We start from the raw sequence: 21,893 nt of genomic DNA, 5'->3' as shown, positions 1-21,893 counted from the left end.
TCGATTTTTCCACTCATCTTTGGCATGCCAAGGAGATATTCTGGCTGTACTTTTCCTTATTACTAAGAAGAAAATTTGCAGGCCCCTTTTTGTTTCTATGGGAGGCACTGCTAACTAAGCTGAACTCTTTTTCCCAGTGGCCACTCTTCAAATAGGCAGAAGTAGCAAATAATACCTATAGGTCTGAAAAGGGCGGCGACATTTACTTCCCATGTCTGGACATGGGCTGGGGCCTCCAGTTGCTGTGTCAGCTTTTTCTACCCCCTTCCCTCTCCCATCTTTCTTGTGACAGATTCCATTTCTATTACAAAGAATGAGATGTTCTTCATCAAAGAAGTCTAGGCCCTGAACGCAGCCAAGGATAGAGATGGGGTGACATTTAGCACCACAGTAGTTTCCCAGACCCTGAATGTGGCAGGAAGTAAATTAGTTCAGTGGCCACAGTGAGAGAGAGTTTTTATAAACATAACCTAATTGTATTACTTCAAAGTCCTGAAGCTTATTGCCCTGCTTAATGATGTGTCCCATTATTTATAGGGTGGCACAATGAGACTTCTATTGATTTAATGCACTTCCTTAAAGACTGTCATTGTCACAGCTATAAAACCAAGCTATTCCCTGACAACTCAATTATGTCCTCTGAGCCTATAAACCACCCATGCCCCCACTCAGTTGCACATAGGAAGCAGGCAGCGGTGCACACAGAGCTGGGGATACAAAACCCCTAGAGGCAAAACGAAAGGCTACAGATATGGCCAAGGTACATTCAGGGGTTCCCTCTCCCCAGGCATAGTCAGCCGCTGGCAAGCACTGAGAGATGACATGAAGCAACTTGCTTTGTCTTGGCCCTGACACATGGGGCTGTGTGATAAGTCTTTCCTGTCTCATTGAGCTTTAATTTCTCCACTGGAAACTGGAGTTCCATGAGAACTCCAAGGCTAGTGTTCTGTGGTTTGTAGTTATGACTTATGGGTTCCTGGACCTAGGATGCAGAGCCTGTGGAGAAGGTGTGAACAGGTTTGTACTATCAATCCTCACAATTTCTAACAATCAGTGGTATTAACTATAACAGAAAGCACTTTAATGTAGCAGAACAGAAAGAGAGAGGGGGGAGAAAGAAAGAGAGAGAGAGAAAGAGAGAGAGAGAGAGAGGAAAAATAAATCAATAAGGAAAGAAAGAAAGAAGGAAAGAAAAAACATGGGCCCTACTATTCAGCAGCAGTGTCTCTGTGGGCTCTTACATCCTCATGTCTGAGACTGGGTTTCTCAAGTCTGAGAGTCCACTTCTAATGTACAGTGACATATTAATATGTATATATGCTGCCTGGGTGATACCTTAGTGGTTAATGTGTTGTACAACAAGAAAGCATGAAGACCAAGGTTTGAATCCCTAGCACCAAATAAATGCTGGCCAGTCCTAGCCAGCTGCTTATAATCCAGCACAAGGAGGGTAGAAACAGGGGGTGCCCAGGTAAGTTGGCTAGCGAGATCAGATGGATAAGCGAACTTGGGCTCACTGAGAGATGCTGCCTCGATGGTTAAGGTAGAGAGTGATGGAGGTAAACCCCAGATGTCAGTCTCCGGACTTCACACATGAATGCACACATACACAGGCCCACGTATACACCCATGTGAACACACACGTGACACTCACAGATACAGACGAGAAAGTAAAATAAATATACCATTACATACATGTGGTATTCCCAACGTTGTAAAATGCTAGTGTGTAAGTCACCTCCCCCACTACAAGTGGTCGGTAGATAGGAATAGTTACCCAAGTACACATTTCACAGGAAGGGATATTGATGATGTACGGGAATGATTTTCCTGAGATCAATGGTGGTGACTCGTCTTCCGCACTAGACCACCTTAGACTACAGAAGTTAAAAATCTGCTGACAGCTGAGAAGCAGAGGAGTTTAAGATGAGGTGACCCTCCATGAGGATAACAATTCCTCCGTGGGGGACACTTGAAACTGTGCCCCAGACTTGAGCAAGTGACAGTTTTTTCTGCCTTCTCCCAAGAAGCATAAAGAGAAGGCAACATGGAGACATCATTCCCCATCCTCTGCCTGTTTCTCTGGCAGCATTTTCAAGGGAAATCTTGGTTTAAAAAAGCTTACAATGTAATAAAAGAGTTAAAATACCTGGCTGAAAGAATCTTAAGACAGCATGTTTCCTCACCCTGACCAAGGTAAAGTGAGGCTCAGAGGAGGTCCGGGAACTGCCAAAGCCCGCACAGCTTACGGGTGGAGAAACAGGATGTATATCTAGCGAGGCTCCATTGTCTCCTCAGTTGCCTTCCCTCTGCACCATACTTAGCCGTCACGGCCAATGAGACCACTCCCAGGCTTACCTTTCTGATACTGAAGCCACAGCTGCTGCTGGACCTTCTTGCTGGGGAAGTGGATGATGCAGGTGAGCTCGGAACCGTACAAGGCCTCTGCGATGTAGTGGGAGCCGTAGTGCTGGATGAAGGACAGCAGCTCATCCCGACTGCTCTCTTTGGTCAGGATCTTTAGGACATTGGTGAAGCCTGGAGGGAGAGCAGCACGTGTGAGCAGTTAGACTTCAGAAGTTGGTAGCCAAACGATGATATCCCAGTGAGGACCCTTCCAGTCAGAATTCACGGCCTTTGCCCCCAGCACAGCAGCAACACCTGCAATTCTAGCCTTTCACGCTTACAGCACGGACTGGCTCTCACTGCCGGGCACTGTGGCAGAGTGGACTCGTCAGAAAAGAACGACTTGCCAACCTACATGACGATGACCGTAAGGTCACAAGCAGAAGGTTAGAGCTGATGCCTACTTGCTGCACTGCTGATGCATGCAGGTAGATCACTAGTTATTTTCACTTTCTTAGTTCAATACTGTCATGTTGACCACCACACCTCCCTTAACCTGATGAGAAGCCAAAGCTGAAAGACTGTAAGAGACATATCTTAGCCTTCTATATAAAGGAGCTGGGTGCAAACACTCCTCAATTGTTACTTCAAGGAGATTGGCTGGCATCCTGGAGCTACATTTGTTCCAAGCTCAGTAGAGATTCCATACCTGCTCGCGCTTCTTGCTCCATCGCCTTCCTGTCCACTTTGCCCTTAATTCCTGAGACAGGGGATTATTTTCTGTTGTCATGGAGTTTTCTCGCTGCCTGCTGTGCTGTCTCAGTACCCTGCTAAGTCTGCTATACCTAGCACAAGGCCTCCAGAGCCACGTCTCAGGAGCTGCTATTCCCACTTCCCTCCCCTTCCTGTTCCTCCAGGGCCTTCCTGCAATGGGAGACTGGTTCCCTCACCATTCAGCTCCACAGCCTCCAGCTCAGCTTTAGTACAGGGAACTCGTAGGAACATTCTAGACAAAGTAATGCCACCCCCGAACACACTGCTCTGATTGTCAAACTTAGGGTACTTAGGGAAAAGCAAATATAGGGAAGGGCTTTCTGAGTTCCCCATCTGCCTTGAAGGCCAATCCTTCAGAACGCTTGCACTTGTTGTGAATCCTCTCCCCATTTCTCCCATCAACTAGAGGAATCTGGAGTATACTGTAGGTAGACTTGTGCTGACATTGCAAGTGAAGTCCAGACAAATGTCCCAGGCTGTTTTCGCCATTCATTCTCCTGGATATCATTTACGCTTCCTCTAAAATTTCCTATATACCAAATCCTTAAAAGCCCTCTTGTACTCCTGCCTGCCACTGGATAAAGTTCCACGACCATATCTGGGCCCTGCAGCAATGTCTTGGTTATCTCCTATTTCCTTATTTATCTTTTACTGGGACCTGGACCTTCTATTACCCTTTCTTTACATACTGACTATACTACAAGACTGCACTGTCTCCATATATGAGATTACCCCTCCCAAGACACACCCATGCTGAAATATTGCATGAAGTCACCCCTTTCTTAGAAGCCTTTCTCACCTATTCCTATGCAGGGCAAACAATCTCTCTCCTCACACTCTGAAGACTTGGCATATTCATAGATAGAAGCGCTCCTTCTCGTCTCTTAATCTGCAAATACATCTTTCCTATACTCACCCCAGTCAGGCACTCCACAACTCCTGGCACACAGCAAACAACCAGCCATGGTTATTATAAGAACACCAATGCCACATCAAAGAGCAAGCACCTCTCCAACATTGAAAATGAGCTCCAATTTGCCAACATTTGATTTACAAGGAGCTTCCAGGAACATCATTACTGATTAATTAAAGCAGGTACACCTTTGTAGTTCTAACAGGAACATCACAGTTATATTCACAAGTGCAGGGTGAGGGGGTGGTGGGGAAACAGAAATAGGGCTCAAAGAAAGGGTGCTTGATTAGAACACCCTCTCTCCATCAACCTGTTAACTCATGCAGCTGGGTAATTAATACAGCAGGATTAATAATGAGATGGTTTCTGTTAAGTAATAAATGGCAGTGCCTTGGAGATGCCCTGTGGCTCTTCAGCCAGGCAGACAAAAATGCAATCAAATCCCTGTTCTCTTTTCTCTTCTGCTGCTTACTAGCTATGTGACCTTGGGTTGCTTACTTAACCTCTTTGATCTCCAGCTCCTTTATATGATGACGGATAGGCTAAATTATTACTTTCCTTGTAGAACTGCTGCAAGCCACAGACAAGAAACGTTATACCGTGCTTGACAGATGTCAGCAACAATCACTGTATGTACTTCCTGGAGGGTTAAGCCCTCCCTGCCCCGGGATGAAAGAGCTCCATTTTGCTGATGAACAAAATGGAACTGAGAAAAAGGAATGAAAGAGAGAAGAACTCAAGAGATAATTAGGGGACGCACTGACAACTAGTTTGGTGACAGTGCTGCCCGGACCAGAGTAGGAAACCCAGGCCAGGTTTCTTCTTCCCAGGGATCTTTATTCAATACCTTATTCTCCAGTTTTCATTTATTTATCTTATTCTTCCACCAAACACGGACACCAACAATGTGCTGATTCTCTGTTAGTTTCTGGAGATATCGGGACAAACAGATCATTTTTAGCCCCAGTTCTCCGGTCAGAGGGCTAGATAGACATAATCTAGACATGAATCAAGTACTTGTTAGTGCTTTGCTGGAGGTATTCCAACACCTGGAATTACTTGCTTTGTTTATTGAAGAATGAAGAGTGGAGGAGGAACCAAGGGTTTAGTGTGTGCACCCCAGGCAGGGAGAGCGAGGCAGGAGAACAGTAAGTGCAGAGTTAGGAACAAAGATGCCCCATTTCAAAAACTACAGAGCGCCCCGCCTACTGGAAGTCAGGGCTCACATGCATAAAGAATAGGTGGTGCGTGTGTGCATGGTGGTGCGTGTGTGCATGGTGGTGCCGGGTGGGGCTACATGCTATTGCTGTGTGCAGGTGGGCAAGGAAGGGGACAGAGAGAGAGAGGAGGGAAGAAGCAATCACAAGCCAGAAACACTTCCAGAACACATACATGGCTTAGGCGACTGTTTTTTCTCTCCCTGTTATCATACTTCTTCACTCTACTCAGACATTTCTTCCTCTAGGAAGCCCCTTCTGTGTCCCATTGTCCCACTGTTGTGTTCTCCCTACTGCAGGGTGCTGCTGGCACTACCTTCTGCGCTGTCCTAGCTAGATGCGCCTCCATTTTGTCAGCAGCATCAATACAGGCAGGGCTAAGCCTTGAGATCTTGTCTGGAGGGACCATGAGTCTTTCGGTTGCCAGATGAATAGTAGTTCTCACCTGCTGACAGGGTAATGGTGCTCAGCTTCACACGGTAGAGGTTGCTCCGGACACGCCACTGCTGCACCATGGGGTAACCCATGGCTTCGTCATACCTGATGTCTCCTAGAGGCAGAAATAAGATGGAATGTGAGCTCAGAGTTCAGAATGGTTACCACAATGCACACACTGCAGTTCTGGGCTCTGCCCACCTCTTCAGAGCGACGAGAAGCTTGGTCTGGGCCCTGACTGCTGCTTTGCTAGAACTAATCACACCAGCCACTCTCCACCACGGTGCACCTCAGCCACACCTCTGGGTTTCCTTGGGCTCTCAATGCCCCTCCTCTACCTTACGTGCAAAGGGTCAAACTTACATACCACCTACATAAGCACATCTGCAACTTGTCATGGACATTAGACATCTCGTTACCTCAGATTTCCCGTCTGATGTTACAACTCTCTGTGCTTGTCTCACAGGCTTAGTGTGGGACTTGAATATGGTAAAAGAAAGCTCTTTTAGAGACTAGAAAGTCTATGCTTGTAGAACCAGGGTCAGGGCCATATTTTTCAACCCATTTGTTTCACAGTCTTTGCAGCTGATTTGGCACTAAGTAGCAGAGCTAAACGTTACAGCAGGAAACACTTGAAAAATCCCTATGAATGAATTTCCCATCCCTTTGTGTTTGCTGACCCTGCCGTAGACCATTGGTTGTTAACATGGGTGTTTATAAGCACTGTGTGACAAACCTGTATACCTACATACATTTCCCCAATTCAAATAAATGACAAATACTGACTAAACAAACTCAGCTTTTTAATTCTCAGCATATTACAGTAATTAAAATATTCTGTAAGTCTCTGTGAAGGTGGTGTTGCTCACAGAGCCTCTTTCATGAAGAGGGAAAATTAAGAATGTATGTTCCATAGAATGCATTTCAGAAATCACAGGCGTTGTCAAGACAAAATGTAAACAAAGAAGAAACACAACAAACATTTTGGCAAGCGGTTAACTCCGGGCAGCAGATCCATTTAAAGAAAATCCTACTCCCTGATTCGTATCTATCTCCATTTTCTAAAATTTCCACCCAAAGCTTTGCATTCTCTTTTCTTTATAATCATGAAAAAATGCATTAAAAATAAAATGCTAGTCACGTTAGCAGTTATTATTGTTGTTATGTATCTGCGCTTTCTTGCACCTCTGCAAATAGCAGGCACATTTCCCATCCCTTTCTCTCGTCCCCTGGTGAGGAGGCACTTAAAGATATTAGATACGGATATTAAAATGAGAATCTCATTGGAACAAATGATTTCTTCCTGGACATTTCTGTAGTATTAAAGTTGTCCATTACTGTCAACTGTTTTTTCTTTCTTCCTCTTTAGCCTTTTTAGAAATAATATAATTTTAGATGCTTTCATTTTCAAGTAAAATATTCATGATCCCCTAAGACATGTCCATTGGAGTGAGAACGCTGAGCTATAAATATGTCTTCTCTGTTTATCTGCTCTGTCTTGCCTATGCTTTTTATGTGATTCTGGGGGGAAAGAGAGAGGGTTTGGAAGAAGGAAAGAGAAGACTGTGCACCTGATTTGGAGCTGAGAAATTAGTCTCCTATGGGAGTCCTAGACACCAAAGAGCAGGTAGACTCTATTGCCTCTCCCATCCACTACTGCCTAGCCATGTTCACAGCTATTGTTGCTGGGAAGTAGTAATCAACAAGGGAGCTCCACCTTTGGCAGGAGAAAGCTGACCCTTCTGATGTGGACTCTTAAAGGATCCGTTCCTTCTGTGATGTGGTAGTCAAAGGGGGAGGTACCTTCTGCTTTTGGAGCAATTTATGAAACCATATTCACTGCTTCTCATTCTATCCCTGGGCCTCCCTCATAAGTGGCCATTATCCCACCCCTAAGTTACTGTTGGCCCTGGCTCAGCTGGGATTCACACCTGGAATGTACGATTCTGTAATGTGTTAGGTTCTTGTCATTGGGGCCATGGCTATATTACTTGAAGTTCTCCTGTAGAGTTCAGATTGGACCTAAACATTAAGTTCGGTCATTACAGCTTCCTAACAGGGATGAAACTACCCTGGTTCTCACTCTACCCACCACATACCCTCTGTGCAGTGAAACTACCCTGGTTTTTACTCTACCCACCATATTCTTTGTGTAGTTCCTCCCTTGACGAAAGGAGATGAAACTCTGGGAGAGAAGATTAATTTGTCTTGGTAATTCTATTTTTAAAATGTATTCTTATTTTATGCATCTGGGTATTTTGTCTGTATACCACACATGGGCAGCGCCTATGAATGCTGGGAGAGGATCCTGGGTGACCTGATACTGGAATTACAGATGGTTGTGAACCACCATGTAGGGGACTGGAAAGCAAAGCCAGGTCTTCTGCAAGAGCAGTCAGTGATTTTTAACTACTAAGTCACTATGCAGCCTCTGAAAATTAAAAAAAAAAAACAAAACCCTTGAATCTTAGCAATTCCTTTACTGGAAAACTTTGAAATGCCCCTGATCCAATACATATGGTTAAAACAATCTGCAAAATTACTCAGGAACCATAGTAAACCAAACCTATTATAAACATGATATTCACTCCTTACCATATTTTTGTAAAAATAAATGTTATGTCCGTGTTGCAAAGATGGAAGCTTTCCAAGGAGACACAACAATCAATGATGGGTTGGGGTCTTTAGAGAACACTCCTAGCAGACCATGTAAAGAAATGAGCTCTTGTGGATGGGTATCTTCCCTTCCTGGGCTTTTCCAAAAAAGCATGTCTCTTAAGAAGGCTATTGTAGACCTGATGCACAATCAGCAGAGAGAATTCAACCCCAATACTCCATGTCACCTAGAATTTCTATGATCTTAGGAAGGGGAAGTTACGGAAGGCATAGAAGTTTTTAAAGCCCTTTAATAGAGAAAGTTCATCTATGGGTCCATTTGATCTGCATCATTTTTTGAAGTGGGACAAGTCTGGGAGGTGGTATAAGACAATGGATAAGGAATACACTTTGGAGTCCAGACTAATTAGGTTTCATCCTTGATGATAATTTAAACACTAGCCATGTAACCTTGGAGGAGTTTATAGCAATTTCGCCATGTGAAAGCAGAATAGTAACATTCTTGCAGGATCATGTGGGTTGCAAAATAGAAACGCCCTTGCCTCTGAAGGACACCGTCAACCCATGGGGGGTCTCCTCTGTTTGTGTCAGTTACAGAAAAGGATCATGGTGGTTAGATTTTTTTGCTCCTGGTCAGTCAGAGCTTGCAAGTGATGGGGGTGTCTGTCACATTGCGGGATCATTTCTGTGAGACAATCTTTCTCCACTCGAGAAGAGTCAATCATTCTTGAGGGTAGCCAATCTGGTTAGTGAACATCAACCAACTATTTTATCACCAAAACCGAGTCCAGGTCCACTTATTTTAGAAAAATCAATCCCACCCCTTCCCAAAAAGAAGGTGACAGAAAAGCTGGGATAAGACAACGAAGAGAAGAAACATACCCCGGGCTGAGACACAAAACTCTGGAACTTCAGGAGAGCCTGGAGGTTTGGTTGGTGACAATGACAGGGTGATGTGAAGGACAAAAGCGCAACACTATTCAGCAGGGTCTAGCCTCGGATGGCATTGGGCTTATTGGACTTACTTATTGGTCCAAGTAAGTATTGGACCTTACTCTGAAATTCAGACAAATAAAACTCACCCAACAAATGGCTTAGTGGCCACATACAAATAATAAGCCACAAAACTCAAATGCATCCAAGTGGAGAAAGTCTTGATTTAAGAGTCCACTGATTTAACTCTTGAATTATTTTTAAATAAACAAAGTAAACAAACTACTGGAGGTTTTGAAATGTCAGAAAAATGTCACTTGAACGGAAAGTGGTTTGATGCATGGATACAGGCCAAAGCTCACTGGGAAAAGCTGGAACATTGTTCTTGCTCTCGGGAGGTGCCTCTCATGAAGTTGGTCCTGGCCAGCAAGTGGGCTTTCTTTAAGCCCCTCATTCTACATGGTTCCAAGCAGGGGCCCAAGATAAGGCAGAGCCCTGCTCATAACCCATCCTTCTCGAAGGAGAAGTCTGACCAGGCTGCAGCATCCTAGCATGTTCTTGTATCTCACACATGAAACGACCATGTCTAGTGAGTATGCAGAGGCCTGAAAGGTGTGTCTTACCCGTGAGCAGCTGAAGGTCTGGGAGGGGCTCGGAGAGGACCCCCCGGCATTGCTCTTCCACGGGCAGTGGGATCACCAACAGTCCATCCGCCAGCTGGGGAAAGTCCTTGATAAAGTTGTTCTCCCTGTGGGGCAAAGCAAAGAAATTTCAGAGCAGAAGACAGGAACACCACAGCAATGGGTCAAGGAGGCAGGGTGCTAGCTGTTCTATCAGCTGGGTGGCTTTACTACAATGCCTGCTGAATCCCAACTCTGAGCACGTAACACTGACCACAGGGTGTAGAATGCAGGCCGGCTGAGCATCAAGTCTGGAGCACCCACTGACTAGCTACTTACTGTTTTTGTCTTTTAAGCAAGTTTCTGTTTCTATAAACGGGGCTTAGATCTCAGGGCTGCTGTAAACACTTAATAGGATCAAGCTGTCAATTGGTTAAGACATTCTCTGAGGCTCTACAAACTATATATTTGGCTGTTAACCATCATTTGCATAAGCAATGGCATGGGGAAACCTGGACGCGAGGGATCGGAGCATAGCACGAAGGGTTTGAAGTAGAGTGCAAGGCTAAGCTGAAGAAAGGAAAACTTAAAAGCTGCATGTGTGTTAAGCTAGAATGAACACTAAAGATATTTCAGCTCAGACAAAGGGGAAAAACTGAGGCCTGGAGATACAGAATGTATTATTTAACAACAACCAGCAAACTGGACACACACCCAGTCTCTTTACCCCCAGGTTAGTGCTCTTGGCCCTGCCCCGCCTTCACAGAGGCCTGCCTGCAAAGAATCACAAAACAAGTCTCCGTGAAGCCCGGGAATTTGGAATCCTGGATAGATACGGCTTCAGAGGACAGGGATGGCAGAGAGGGCAGGAAAAGGACACAGACCTCATTATTTCAGACAATAGGCTGACCTAAAAACGGAACAAGCAGTCACGAGAGACGCGAAGCTTGCTGATACTAGGAATGTGCAAGCAGGAACTGTGGCAGCCAGCTGGCGAGCGGGGCACCAAGGGCACTTTCCTATCTCTCCTGACTTGTAAGATCGCTGCATGGTCAGAGTTAGCATTACTAGTAATAGTCTAGACAGGGAGGAGGGGAGGCAGGAGGAAGGGAGGGGGGAGGGAGGGAAATAACAAAAGCAGAGGCTGCTTATACCTTCATTTTGCCACCTGGCACAGGCAACTTGAAATGAAAATCAGAGTCAAAACCAAAAATACGTGATGCCTTGAAGCCTGGATTCCGGGCTGTCCAGAAGCAGCTGGGGAACTGCAAGCTGTGTCACCTTCGTGTCTTTACTGCGCATGCCCACACCGCCCCCTACACACATCCAACGTCCATCACCCATCCATTTGTTTAGTGAAGATGTTCTTCGGTGCTTGGTTCAGAGAAGATGATGCTCTCATCACCTTCAACATCTCCAGCATCCCCATCATCTTCCCCATCACTCTTACTGCCCTCTCTGCTATTCATGGCATCCTTAGTTTGCTAGGCTCCAGCAAAGCACTTTACATATACCTGAATACTTCATGTTCATCATGACTCTTGAGCTAGGATTGTGTGTAAATCACAAATAAGTAGCAATAAGATTCTAGGTTTATGAGAATAGAATTTACAGCCAGGTCTAGCAGAGTCTGGGTCTCTGTTCAGGGGATGTGTGTGCACTATGGTGAGTTTCCATGCTACGCTTGCTATATAGCATAGTATTTTGTGTGTGCCCAATGTCACTCTGTGGAGCCATGTAGTCTACATATCTGGGAGCCCAGAACAGCACTGGAAATATGGAAGACAGCATTCCAGGCAGTGGAAACGCTACACACACAATAAGATCGGTGAGGTGGCTTCTGGGTTCAGACCTCTCCTCAGAAGTGCAGGGAGATGGACGGGTGCCACAGACTCTGGTCAGCACCTACCAGATTCCAACTGCAGAGCCCTGGGGTGATGGCCATGGACAAAACACAGGCTTGTCTCCCCAGCCTGGTGAGAGAGATCACACTGGCCATGAACACTGCTGGTGTCAGGACCCCTTCCTCGTGTGACCTCAAGCACTTGTTTTGTAGGTAGGAGAAACTAACTTTGATGAGGGGTTGATGGTCCTGAACATTGCCCTCCATGTTGCCCCCCCCCCCCACAGCATCCTTCCTGGGTAATCAGGGACAGAGTTCACAAACCTCAATTTTCTCATCTATGAAATGAGGATCATGGAAGTTTCCCTGCCTGCTACAGTGGAAAAGTGGAAATGACGTTATTTAGTACCGTATGCCAGGTATGTAAAAACTTTAATTTGAATGAAACTTGACAAGTCAAGGCCACACAATTGGTAGGTATGAGGTCTTAGGTAGTCTGGCCCCAGAGTCCATAATTCTCATTTCAGGAAATGTAAATATTCCAAGACCTGCCTCAAGACACACAGACTGAAGTCTTCCCATGAAGGCCTCCGTGCCCATGGGTTCCCAGACACCAAGCAGGCCACAGCGGAGAGACGGGGCTGTGGCATCGTACAATCCGAATGCACAGAGACTCTGCTCTCCCTCTCAGCTCAGCGGTCCTCAGCCTGAGGCGGGCAGTCACATCATCCTTCTGAGGCAGCAGGGAGAGGGGCTCCACCAGATGTGAAGTGTCCTCCACTGATCTACAGTCTGAGTACATTTGGTAGCCAGGCCTTGGAGGAAAATTTCCTTTAATTTCCTTTACTGCCTTAGAGGGGGAGGTTTTGTCTATAGCCATCCACTTCCGTCTATGCTTTTACAACTCCAGCAGAGGGAAGCCACACCCACTAGTGCCTCAGACCCCTCCTCCAACTCCTGGCCACACCCACTAGTGCCTCAGACCCCTCCTCCAACTCCTGGCCACACCCACTAGTGCCCTCAGACCCCTCCTCCACCTCCTGTGCTTTCTGGCCAAGTCAGTATTAGGATTTTAGGGACATCTGACATCAGTGGACAACTTAAAGATGTACATGGGTAACCCCAAATTGCAGGAAACATGGGTTAAGCTGTCTTCTGCATAAATATTTCCCGGGAGCTTCCTGAAAAGGACTTGCAGAGACTGACCTGACGAAGCTCATGAGGAAGGAGAAGAAGGAAAGGAGGAGTCACGTTTAGCTGAGAGGGAGGCACCCAGGCAGGGATGAAGCACTGAATGACAAGACCACTGGTGCTAGTCTCCCAGGTAACAAATCCGTTCCTGGCTGTCTGCTCAATAACCACAGCCCTGCATGGCCTTGGCCAGCAGAGGGCGCACAGGGCCTTCACAGCGGTCTGCTCTTGGAAAAGGCAAAATACAGACCGTGAGGGGAAAAAAACACCAGCCCTGGCGAAAGTTCAGCTAACAGTTAAAATCTCAGGTGAAAGCTGAGAGACCTTGAAAGTCCCAGGCTGAGGAAAAGACCCGAGGTATCATGTACTGGCTCAACATATGACAGTGAAAACAAATTCAGCTCATTAGGTCTTGGGATCTCTTTGGCTTCCCCCACCCCCACTGTGTGTATCTGTGTGTGTTGGGCCAGGTTGTTTTAGCATTACAAAATCTCTAACAGGCTCCATTAGTCCCATTTTATAGATATTGAATCAGGCACTCAGAAAAATTAAGAAACTTATCTGACTGAGGTCCATAGTTGGGAATGACGGTAGCTACAGCTACTCTTCTGACTTGTAGCTCGGTGCATGTGCTCAACTGAGTACTCACATTCAGGGAACATAGCCAGGATCTGCTCTGCTCTCTTAACCATGGACTAAATCATGTACTTCTGGACATGAGATCAGGGAGCAGCGTAAGCACACCCACGGCAGAGCACACTTTTATGCACGTGGACTTGGGTTGGGCAGTACGTCTCTATGTGTATATATCATGTAAGTGAATGTTGCTATTTCAAATCAGCAATAGAGTAACTGTTTGTTTTGACAAATGTCTTCAAAATGCATCCATGTGAAACTTAAATTTCAATGGTTTTATATGGAGACAACTCAGCAATTTTTAAAAGAACATCCTGGAAACTCTGACATTGAGTGGGTCCTGTCACTCTGCACATCCACATGAATTCAGTACATGTTCTGAGCCAGGGCAACAGCAGAAGGTGAGCACAGGATGTTCCTCCACTGGCGGGATCCTCAGAGTCTGTCTGGAGGATCCCACACAGTGCAGCCTCTGCTGCGTCCTGTTGCTCACTCAGACTGTCATTGCGAGGCTGCATTCACTGCCCCCTCAGGGGCCCAGGCTACAACCCTGCTGGAATGCGTCCTCTCTCAGGTCATTTCTGCTCACCCTTCAGACCACATACGTCACTGCTTTTATGAGATTGCCTCGGATTAAATCTGTCATCCGCCTTTTGGATCTTATTCTTTTCTTCCAAGAAAGGCTTTACAGTTTGCAACAATAGATCCACTCATGGAAGACCTTCATTTCTCACTGTATGCCAGGCTCCTTGTGGCCTCAAACAATGCACGGAGGCCCAAAACTGGGAGACCAAAGTCCAGATGCTTGTCGAGTACTTATTGACAGCACGGTGGGAACAAACAAAAGAGGGCAGCACACGCACAGCCGCTGTCTTTCGTAGTTAGTTCTCTGGCATGCCCTACCTCCAGAATGGCTCCTCACCAGACGTTATCAAAGTTAAGTCCAGTTTCTCTATAAGATGATTCCAAATACTTTGTTAGGCTGATTAGACTAACTGATTAGAAGTTCCTAATTTGTGGAGAACTTGGATGTTAAACTATAGAGATCAATTGTATTGGGCTATCTTTATTCACTTCAAGAGTGACTCATTGCCCACTTGAGTCTTACCTAATGTTTTGGTGACTATCAGGTCAAACCTGCTGGAATAAATTAGCTTAAATGGCCATTAGCTTCCACCAGTCCAAAAGCTAAGAACCTCATCAGATAGCACTTGAGGCCTACCCCAGAGTTCCTGCATGTTATTGACTATCTGCATGACGTTTCCACCAATGCATTTGAATAAATGCCTTGATTTATGATGTTTTAAACCTATAAAAACTTCACGAGGCCATCTCTATGTTGGAATATGTTATTCGGGGTACCCTAAATTCATCCTCTCAAGCTACAACCATGGCTAGTTGACGTAGGAATGATTTAACTCTTAATCGCTTTGAATAAGAGTATTCTGAATCAACAGAGTATACTGTGACTTCCAAAAAGATGAGACAGAAGGTTCTGACAATGTCTGAACTGATGGAGCCCGGTAGGAAAACAGGACTTCTCTAGGCAGGGTGCATCTGGTCTCTAATGAGCATCCATAAACAGGATGTTTGGGAGACACCAAAGGAGGGAAGTTCAGACATCACTTTTTCATACCAGTAGTCTAATGTCTCCAAGCTAAAGTAAATCCTTCTCATTCCTTTCTCTCGTGTATCATGGCTGTGGGATGTGCAGAGCCACGGAGATTATATAGCCACAGACCCAACTTCAGTTAGGAGGGTTCATGCAAACTACATTAACCTTAGCAAAATTCAGCTCATGAGTTTAGCTGCCAGAAAGTGGGAGGTGTTATCTTTAATGACTGCTGATTCTGTCCGTCAGCTTTTCTCAAATCCTACATTTGAGAAATTCTGAATATTTTCAGGGGTTTTTAGATACAGTTAAGCCACAGTCTAGCGTGTATTCTATGCCATAGAGCAGCAGCTAACCCATGTGTGGAGGTGAGGGGAGGCCTTACCCTCCATTGTCACCTTCTCATCACCTCTAGGTGACACAAATTCTACCAAACAGCTCTAATAGTCTAGGTACCATTTGATCAGCCATGCTAACAAGAAGGACAAGCAGGGGGAACTGGTCTTTTACAAAAAATTTCCACAGACTTTGCTTCCCTTCCTGCCTACTTCCTCCTTTAAGAGTATGTGTGAGCATTTTGGGTACATTAATACATAGGGACCAGCATGCCAGAACCATCACCCCTCAGTTCTGTGAAAATTAGCATTTAAATAGAGGTATTTGAGAATGTGAATCACCCTAGAGTCAGTCAGAACGGTGTGCAGCAGTTTTACTTGAAGAAGTTCAGGAGAAAGCTGGCCTGGGATTTTCAGTTTCAGCAGTGGAACTCACAGTCTTTCTGGCTATTCCTAGGTTGCTCAGAGCCTATCAAAAAGGTCCCATCAAATATCCTAATGCTCATGTGGACATCTACCCGACACTTGATGCTTAAAATGTGCCCTATCCCTCACCTTCAAATGAGTAGCATTTCTGCCAAGAGAGAGGGGGTGCTTTGGCAGAGAAGTAGGGTTCTCAGTTAATGTTAAGCAACCACATGCGTTCCTTTCTTGGCTCCGTCACAGCCTTGATGGTGGATTTGAAGAAACCACTTCACTTCTTTGGAACTGAGAGGAATCAGGGTGGGACTGATGTAAACTGTAGCATTTCCATCAGGGGCCTACCAATCTGGTGATTAAATGGTTCTTCACACCAGCTGAGCCACTTTTATTCTGAAGCTTCCCCACACCCGGGCAAGACAAAGAAATGCTTCTCTCATACTCAGTACTTGAAGGGTCAGGACGATAGCTCTCACTACAGAGTATTCTCTATATAGTTTAAGTTAGCATTAAACTTGTGATCCAGCTGCCCATGTAATAGGATTACAGGTGGATGCGCCACATTTAACTTCCCTATGAAGTCATTCTTTAATATTGAACCTCAGTTCAAGGTTTAGGTCAGGCCCTCAATATAAAGTCATTCTGTCCTTCATCTGTTCATTCATCCATCAGTTCACCCACTGAGCTCTATTTTGATATGTGGGCCACTGGGGAAACAACAGAGCCACTCTGAACCCTTCACTTAAGTTGTGAGAAAACATGCAGAAAGTGCTTCTTGTATGTGGATGTGTGTGTTCACAAATTAACATTTTTGAGAATGTTAAAACAAACCCTTTTTGCTTCATGGGAGATCATATTTCTCTGGCATAATCCATACTAAATCAATGCCATCCATCCTTTCAGTGGAAGAAGAGACACCACCTAGAAAAGGAGGGACTCCCTGCTCAGCTTTGCATCTCAAAGCAGGCTTTGTGCTGTCTCAAGCCAGGCAGCTCCAAGAGTATGCATTCCTTTTTATATCAAAACCAGGCCTGGCCAACTCAGATCACTGTGCTTCATTTTAACAGACAGACTAGGTAGGCAATGCCCTCAAAGGAGTTCCGCCAGACAGAAAAAGGAAAGAGATCCTCTTTCCACCACGAGGGCTTCGAGGAACCACTGGAGGAGAGACCAAGATGCCTGAGTGTAATTGAGGATATCCCAGAGGCCCTTGTTTGGGCTTTTAGAAATGAAACCTTGCACCCATGCAAATGAAGAACAAGGGTAATGCTCAAAATGCCCAAAACACAGAAAGTTGGCGAAAATTTTTTGGTGAACAATGGCAATGTGGTTTCTTTCTCTGGAGTCAGAGCCTTTTGTGTGGGGTTTGAAAGCCCCTTCATTGGTAAGACAAGTACTTTCATGAGAGACAGACTAGATGACACCCTTACCCAAATTCTGACCCAGAGGGAAAATGAGATAACGCTGTCAATATACCTTGCTCCCATGGAGGCAAGGACGCTAGAGGAGGTTGAGCTTAGACAAAGAGGCTTTCAGCATGCAGAGATCTCCATTGAGTCTTCCTGAGAGCATCTCAAATAAAACTCAACATGGCATCTCTTCCAGGGCGCTGCCACAGGGCCCTTCTTTGGAAGTAGTGTCTTTGTGTTTTTCTAACATGTGGTTCTGGTTCTTATGTCAAAGACCTTACACTTCTCCAGGAGTAACTGCTCTTCACATGTCTGTCTCCTGGCTCAGATCATGGATTTGGTTGTTCCTTCTTGAATCCTCTTTCCAATATACTGACTTCAGGATCTGATGCAGAGCCAGTGTTTCATAACCAGATGCTCTGATTGAGGCCACCATCCCATCCCACAGGACTACAGGAACAGCTTGGTAATGATGCTATCTGCATGCAACTATGTCCCCTCCAATTTGTTAACTATCAAGCAGCCAGCCAGAGTGATTTTTAACAATGATTATCCTACTGGAGGCGGTAATATGGGTCAGCAGGTAAAGGTGTTGTTTACTAAGTCTAATGACTTGAGTTTGAGCCCTGGGAAACACGTGCTCGAAGGAAAAAAAAACAACTCCCAACTGGTCCTCTGACTTCCATGTGCACACACACACACACACACACACACACACACACACACAGAGAGAGAGAGAGAGAGAGAGAGAGAGAGACAGAGACAGAGAGAGACAGAGAGAGAGAGACAGAGAGAGAGAGAGAAATAAAAGTATTAAAAATGATTCTAACTCACAAATACCTTTGACTGCATGTATTAATGTACTCATGTTCTGGCTCCACCTTGACAAAACACCATAAAATGACTGTCCTACAACAGTACAAACCATCTTAGAGATCTGTAGGTCAATGCTGTCGTGAGGATTTATCTAGAATCAAGGCATCAACCAGCTGCATTCTTCCCAGATAACTACCTTGCAATCTCCAGCCCTTGGAGCTACCCACATTCCTTGGCTTTCTTCTCCATCTTCAAATACAGCCCTTCTTGCTTCAGAACTCTGATTTTTATCCTTGGTTTTCTGATGAAGGATTTCTCTTTTGTATGTTATGAATATGTTTTATTAACATTGGTTGATAAAGAAGCTGCCTTGGCTTGTGGCAGGGAAGAATATAGACTGGCAGGAAAACTAAACTGATTGCAGGGAGAAAGAAAGCAGAGTCTGTGCAGATGACATGCGGCTGTCCAAGAAGCAAAGGCAACAAACCATGAGCCTCGTGGTAAAATATAAAATAATAGAACTGAGTTAATTTAAGATGTAACAGCTAGCTAGAAATATACCTGAGCCATCCACTAAACAGTGTTGCAATTAATCTAGTTTCTGTTTGATTATTCGGGTCTGGGCAGCTGGGAAACAAAAGCACGGTCTCTGTCTACAGCTTTCCACTACTTTGAGGACCCTTCTGATTTTTCTGGGCCCTACTGGATCATGTCAACAATCTAAATCTGCTCATATTCTTAATGCCCATTTCGCTATATAAGACAATCATAGTTTCCAAGGATAAGGAAATGGACATCCTGGAAAGAATTAAAAGATTTTTTTTCCTCACCCTATCATCCATGAGGACATTGTCACCATGTCTGTTCTTTAAATTCTTTGTCTTTGAGGAGTCCTAATTTGAGGCCAGTGCTAGCATTTTTTCACACTATTCTATTATTCCTGGTCATTGCCTGTGTCCCTCACTGAACCATGAGTGACTGAGGACAAGCGCCATGTATGTCTGCTTATGAACTGCTAAGCATCAAAGCCTAAAGTAGCTGATGCATGCACAGGGCTCAGTAAGTGCTTACTTGGTGCGGGAGAATTGTCTGTATTCTGTCAATCATGTTTTAAATAAACACTGATTGGCCAGGCAGGAGGTGTAGACAGGAAAACCAGACAGGAAATGTAAATGATGCAAGAAGAGCAGGAGAATTCTGGGGAGGAGAAAGTTGATTCCTCCCACTCCTGCCCAGATCGCCAAAGCAGCAGGATGTGAGCTGCCCCACTGAAAATGGTACTGAGCCACATGGCTAACATAGATCAGAAAAATGGGTTAATCAAGATGTGAGAGTTAGCCAGTAAGAAGCCTGACCTAATGGGCCAATCAGCATTATAATTTACGAAGTCCTCTGTGTCATTTTCTTTGGGGTTAAGCAGCTGGGGGGCCGGGCAGGACGGCCTTTTCATGTTACACTTACTCAATGAATGAAAAAAGTGTTCAGCTGTGGCACATCAGTCTCCCTCCCATGGACTGAGTCATTGCCTGATCAATCTTTGTCTTTATTTCACCCCTCTTCTTCCCTCCATCCTTTTCTTCCTTTTTTAACTAACGTAAAAGTCTCATTTTAAAATTCTTTACATTTATATATTTATTTACATGATGCATTTTCAAGTAGAAGTTACTTCTTTCTTCTTCCCATGTAGATCCTGGGAAGAACTCGGGTCTTCAGGCTTGACATCAGATGCTTTAACCCACTGAGCCATCTTGCTGGCTCCCAAGTCTCATTTAAAAAGCTAGTATTGATTGGTTATTTACAATATGCTAGTTATTCTTACAAGAGTTATCCACATATTGTTCTACTTTACATGTACAATAACTGAGTGGTATGGGGAGGGATGAAGAATGAGAACATGCAGAAACATAATGAGGTTAAATACCATCAGCTTAAAAAACTAGGATTTGAACAGTGTAACTCTGTGTTCTTAAAAACTATGCAAAAATATGCTGGTGAATATTTAATTTTGCTCATAAATAAAAAGTAAAGGTTGGCTTGTTGAAAATACCAGTGCTGGTTGAATATCCCATATGGATGCTGACATCAATAACGGGAATGCCCTTTATTGAATGCATACCATGTGTTAGGTGATCTGTACGCTCTGTTTCCGACATGCTAGGCAATCTTGTGCAAGAAGTGCTATCATCTCCAAGGTGGCGGTGAGGAGACTGGGACTTTGAGAGGTGAAGTCACCCTCCTAGTGTCGCCCAGGATAGAATCAAGGCCACTGATTCACCCCACTGCATGCTCTCATCATATCTCCCCTCCCTCCTGTCTCTAGCCCTGCTTCCTCTCATGTACAGTTATTCACGCCCATGCAGAGTTAAGCTGGGTTACATATTACCTGTGTCTCTGTTTCTGCTCTCCAAATACAAAAGTACCCATGGTACCAAATTCACTTAAGCATTCCAAGCACGGCCATTACTAACTTTTGCCCCGGTAATTGCAATTCCTAAAATTGAAAGAAATTGCAGGCTAGAGAAACATTATCTTCTCTTCAGTCATTTTGTCCTCTTTTTTTTTTTTCTTTTTGCCTGTGTGTGTCAGCATGGGGATTCCACGTCCTGTCCTAACACTGGGAACATACTGAGTTGTTCTCACTGTGGCCATTGGAGCGTCCTTTCAGACTCTTCTCTCTGGTTCTCAGGAATGAATCAAAGACCCTTAGACCTTGACATACAACTTCAGAGCTGGAGGTAAGAGAGTTCAACACTCTCTCACTGCACTTTCCTGAAAAAAAGTGCTATGATCATATTTATTAGCTGCTGTAAATAAGAATCACAGAAGAAAAGCAGCTTTGTCCCAATGAGAGCCTAGATGAAGCCAAGCAGAGATCTGGAACTAAAGCTGCCACCTTCCACATACATTCAGGCTCTGAAGGAAGAGTTCCCTGGTCTAAGCAGACTGCCAACTCCTCTTATGGAAAGATGCCTACAGTAGAGCTAGTCGGCTCCAGCCCAGTCCTGCCTTAGCTCCCCAGATCTGCCATGATTCTGGCTACTAATTTGTATCATAGCCAATGAAAGTAATGTCTATGTACCTATCAAGAATATCTCAAGTCCAGTTAGGATCTTCATATTCTCCTGCTCATGGAATTTTCTCTTCCCAAGAACCTTCTGTTTCTCTATTTCACTATATTCTCCAATGGCAAGGCCTGGACTCTATTCATGTTGCTACATAGACTGTAGCATTAAAAACTCACACCTTATCAAAACCCAGAGGCCTTTGATGCCAAGTGGAACCACGGCGGGAGGCGTCTGACTTCTGGTCCTTCTCCACGTCATCGCTGTCCTCAGCCCTGCTCTGGTCCGTCATCCTAGGCCTCAGGAACTGTGACGACCGGAGCAACCACATTCGCATCTCTGGGGGTATCTAAGCATTAAAGACATTCCTGACAAACACAAGTGTCCTCAAGCACGTCTGACACAGAAGGTAAAGAGAAGACTGCACCAATTGACGGTAGCGAGCCCTGTTCTCATGGGCACTGTCCTCCTTCTCTTATACCATTTTTTACAACTAAGAGTGAATTCTAATCTGCTGTGTAGCAAAGGATGCTCTCCAGCTTCTACTTTTCCAGGCTGCACACCTAGATTACAACCATATATGACCCTCATGACTTTTATGCTGTGCTGGGGATCTAACTCAGGCTTCTGACAAGGTAGGCAAGCCCCCGCCAACTAAGCTACATACCCATAATTCTCCCACATTTTCCTTTTACTTCTGAGATTATAGTATAAT

At 44.9% G+C, this 21,893-nt stretch overlaps 1 protein-coding gene across 4 annotated transcripts in view; it reads right to left on the bottom strand.

Moving 5' to 3' along the window:
• Window positions 1-21,893, bottom strand: part of Astn2 (astrotactin 2) — a 979,028-nt gene that overhangs the window by 270,480 nt on the left and 686,655 nt on the right. For all 4 annotated transcript variants that reach the window (XM_048459341.3, XM_085686116.2, XM_085686117.2 and 1 more), the window contains 3 exons: window positions 9,858-9,982; window positions 5,696-5,800; window positions 2,359-2,538 (listed from right to left, as the gene is read on the bottom strand). In XM_048459341.3, coding sequence (XP_048315298.3) covers window positions 2,359-2,538; window positions 5,696-5,800; window positions 9,858-9,982 — 410 coding nt within the window. The remainder of the gene's footprint in view (window positions 1-2,358; window positions 2,539-5,695; window positions 5,801-9,857; window positions 9,983-21,893) is intronic.

Source organism: Myodes glareolus, chromosome 3, assembly GCF_982192425.1.
Source record: "Myodes glareolus chromosome 3, mMyoGla1.1, whole genome shotgun sequence".
NCBI lineage: Eukaryota > Metazoa > Chordata > Mammalia > Rodentia > Cricetidae > Myodes > Myodes glareolus.
This window is presented reverse-complemented; position numbering and strand designations above follow the sequence as displayed.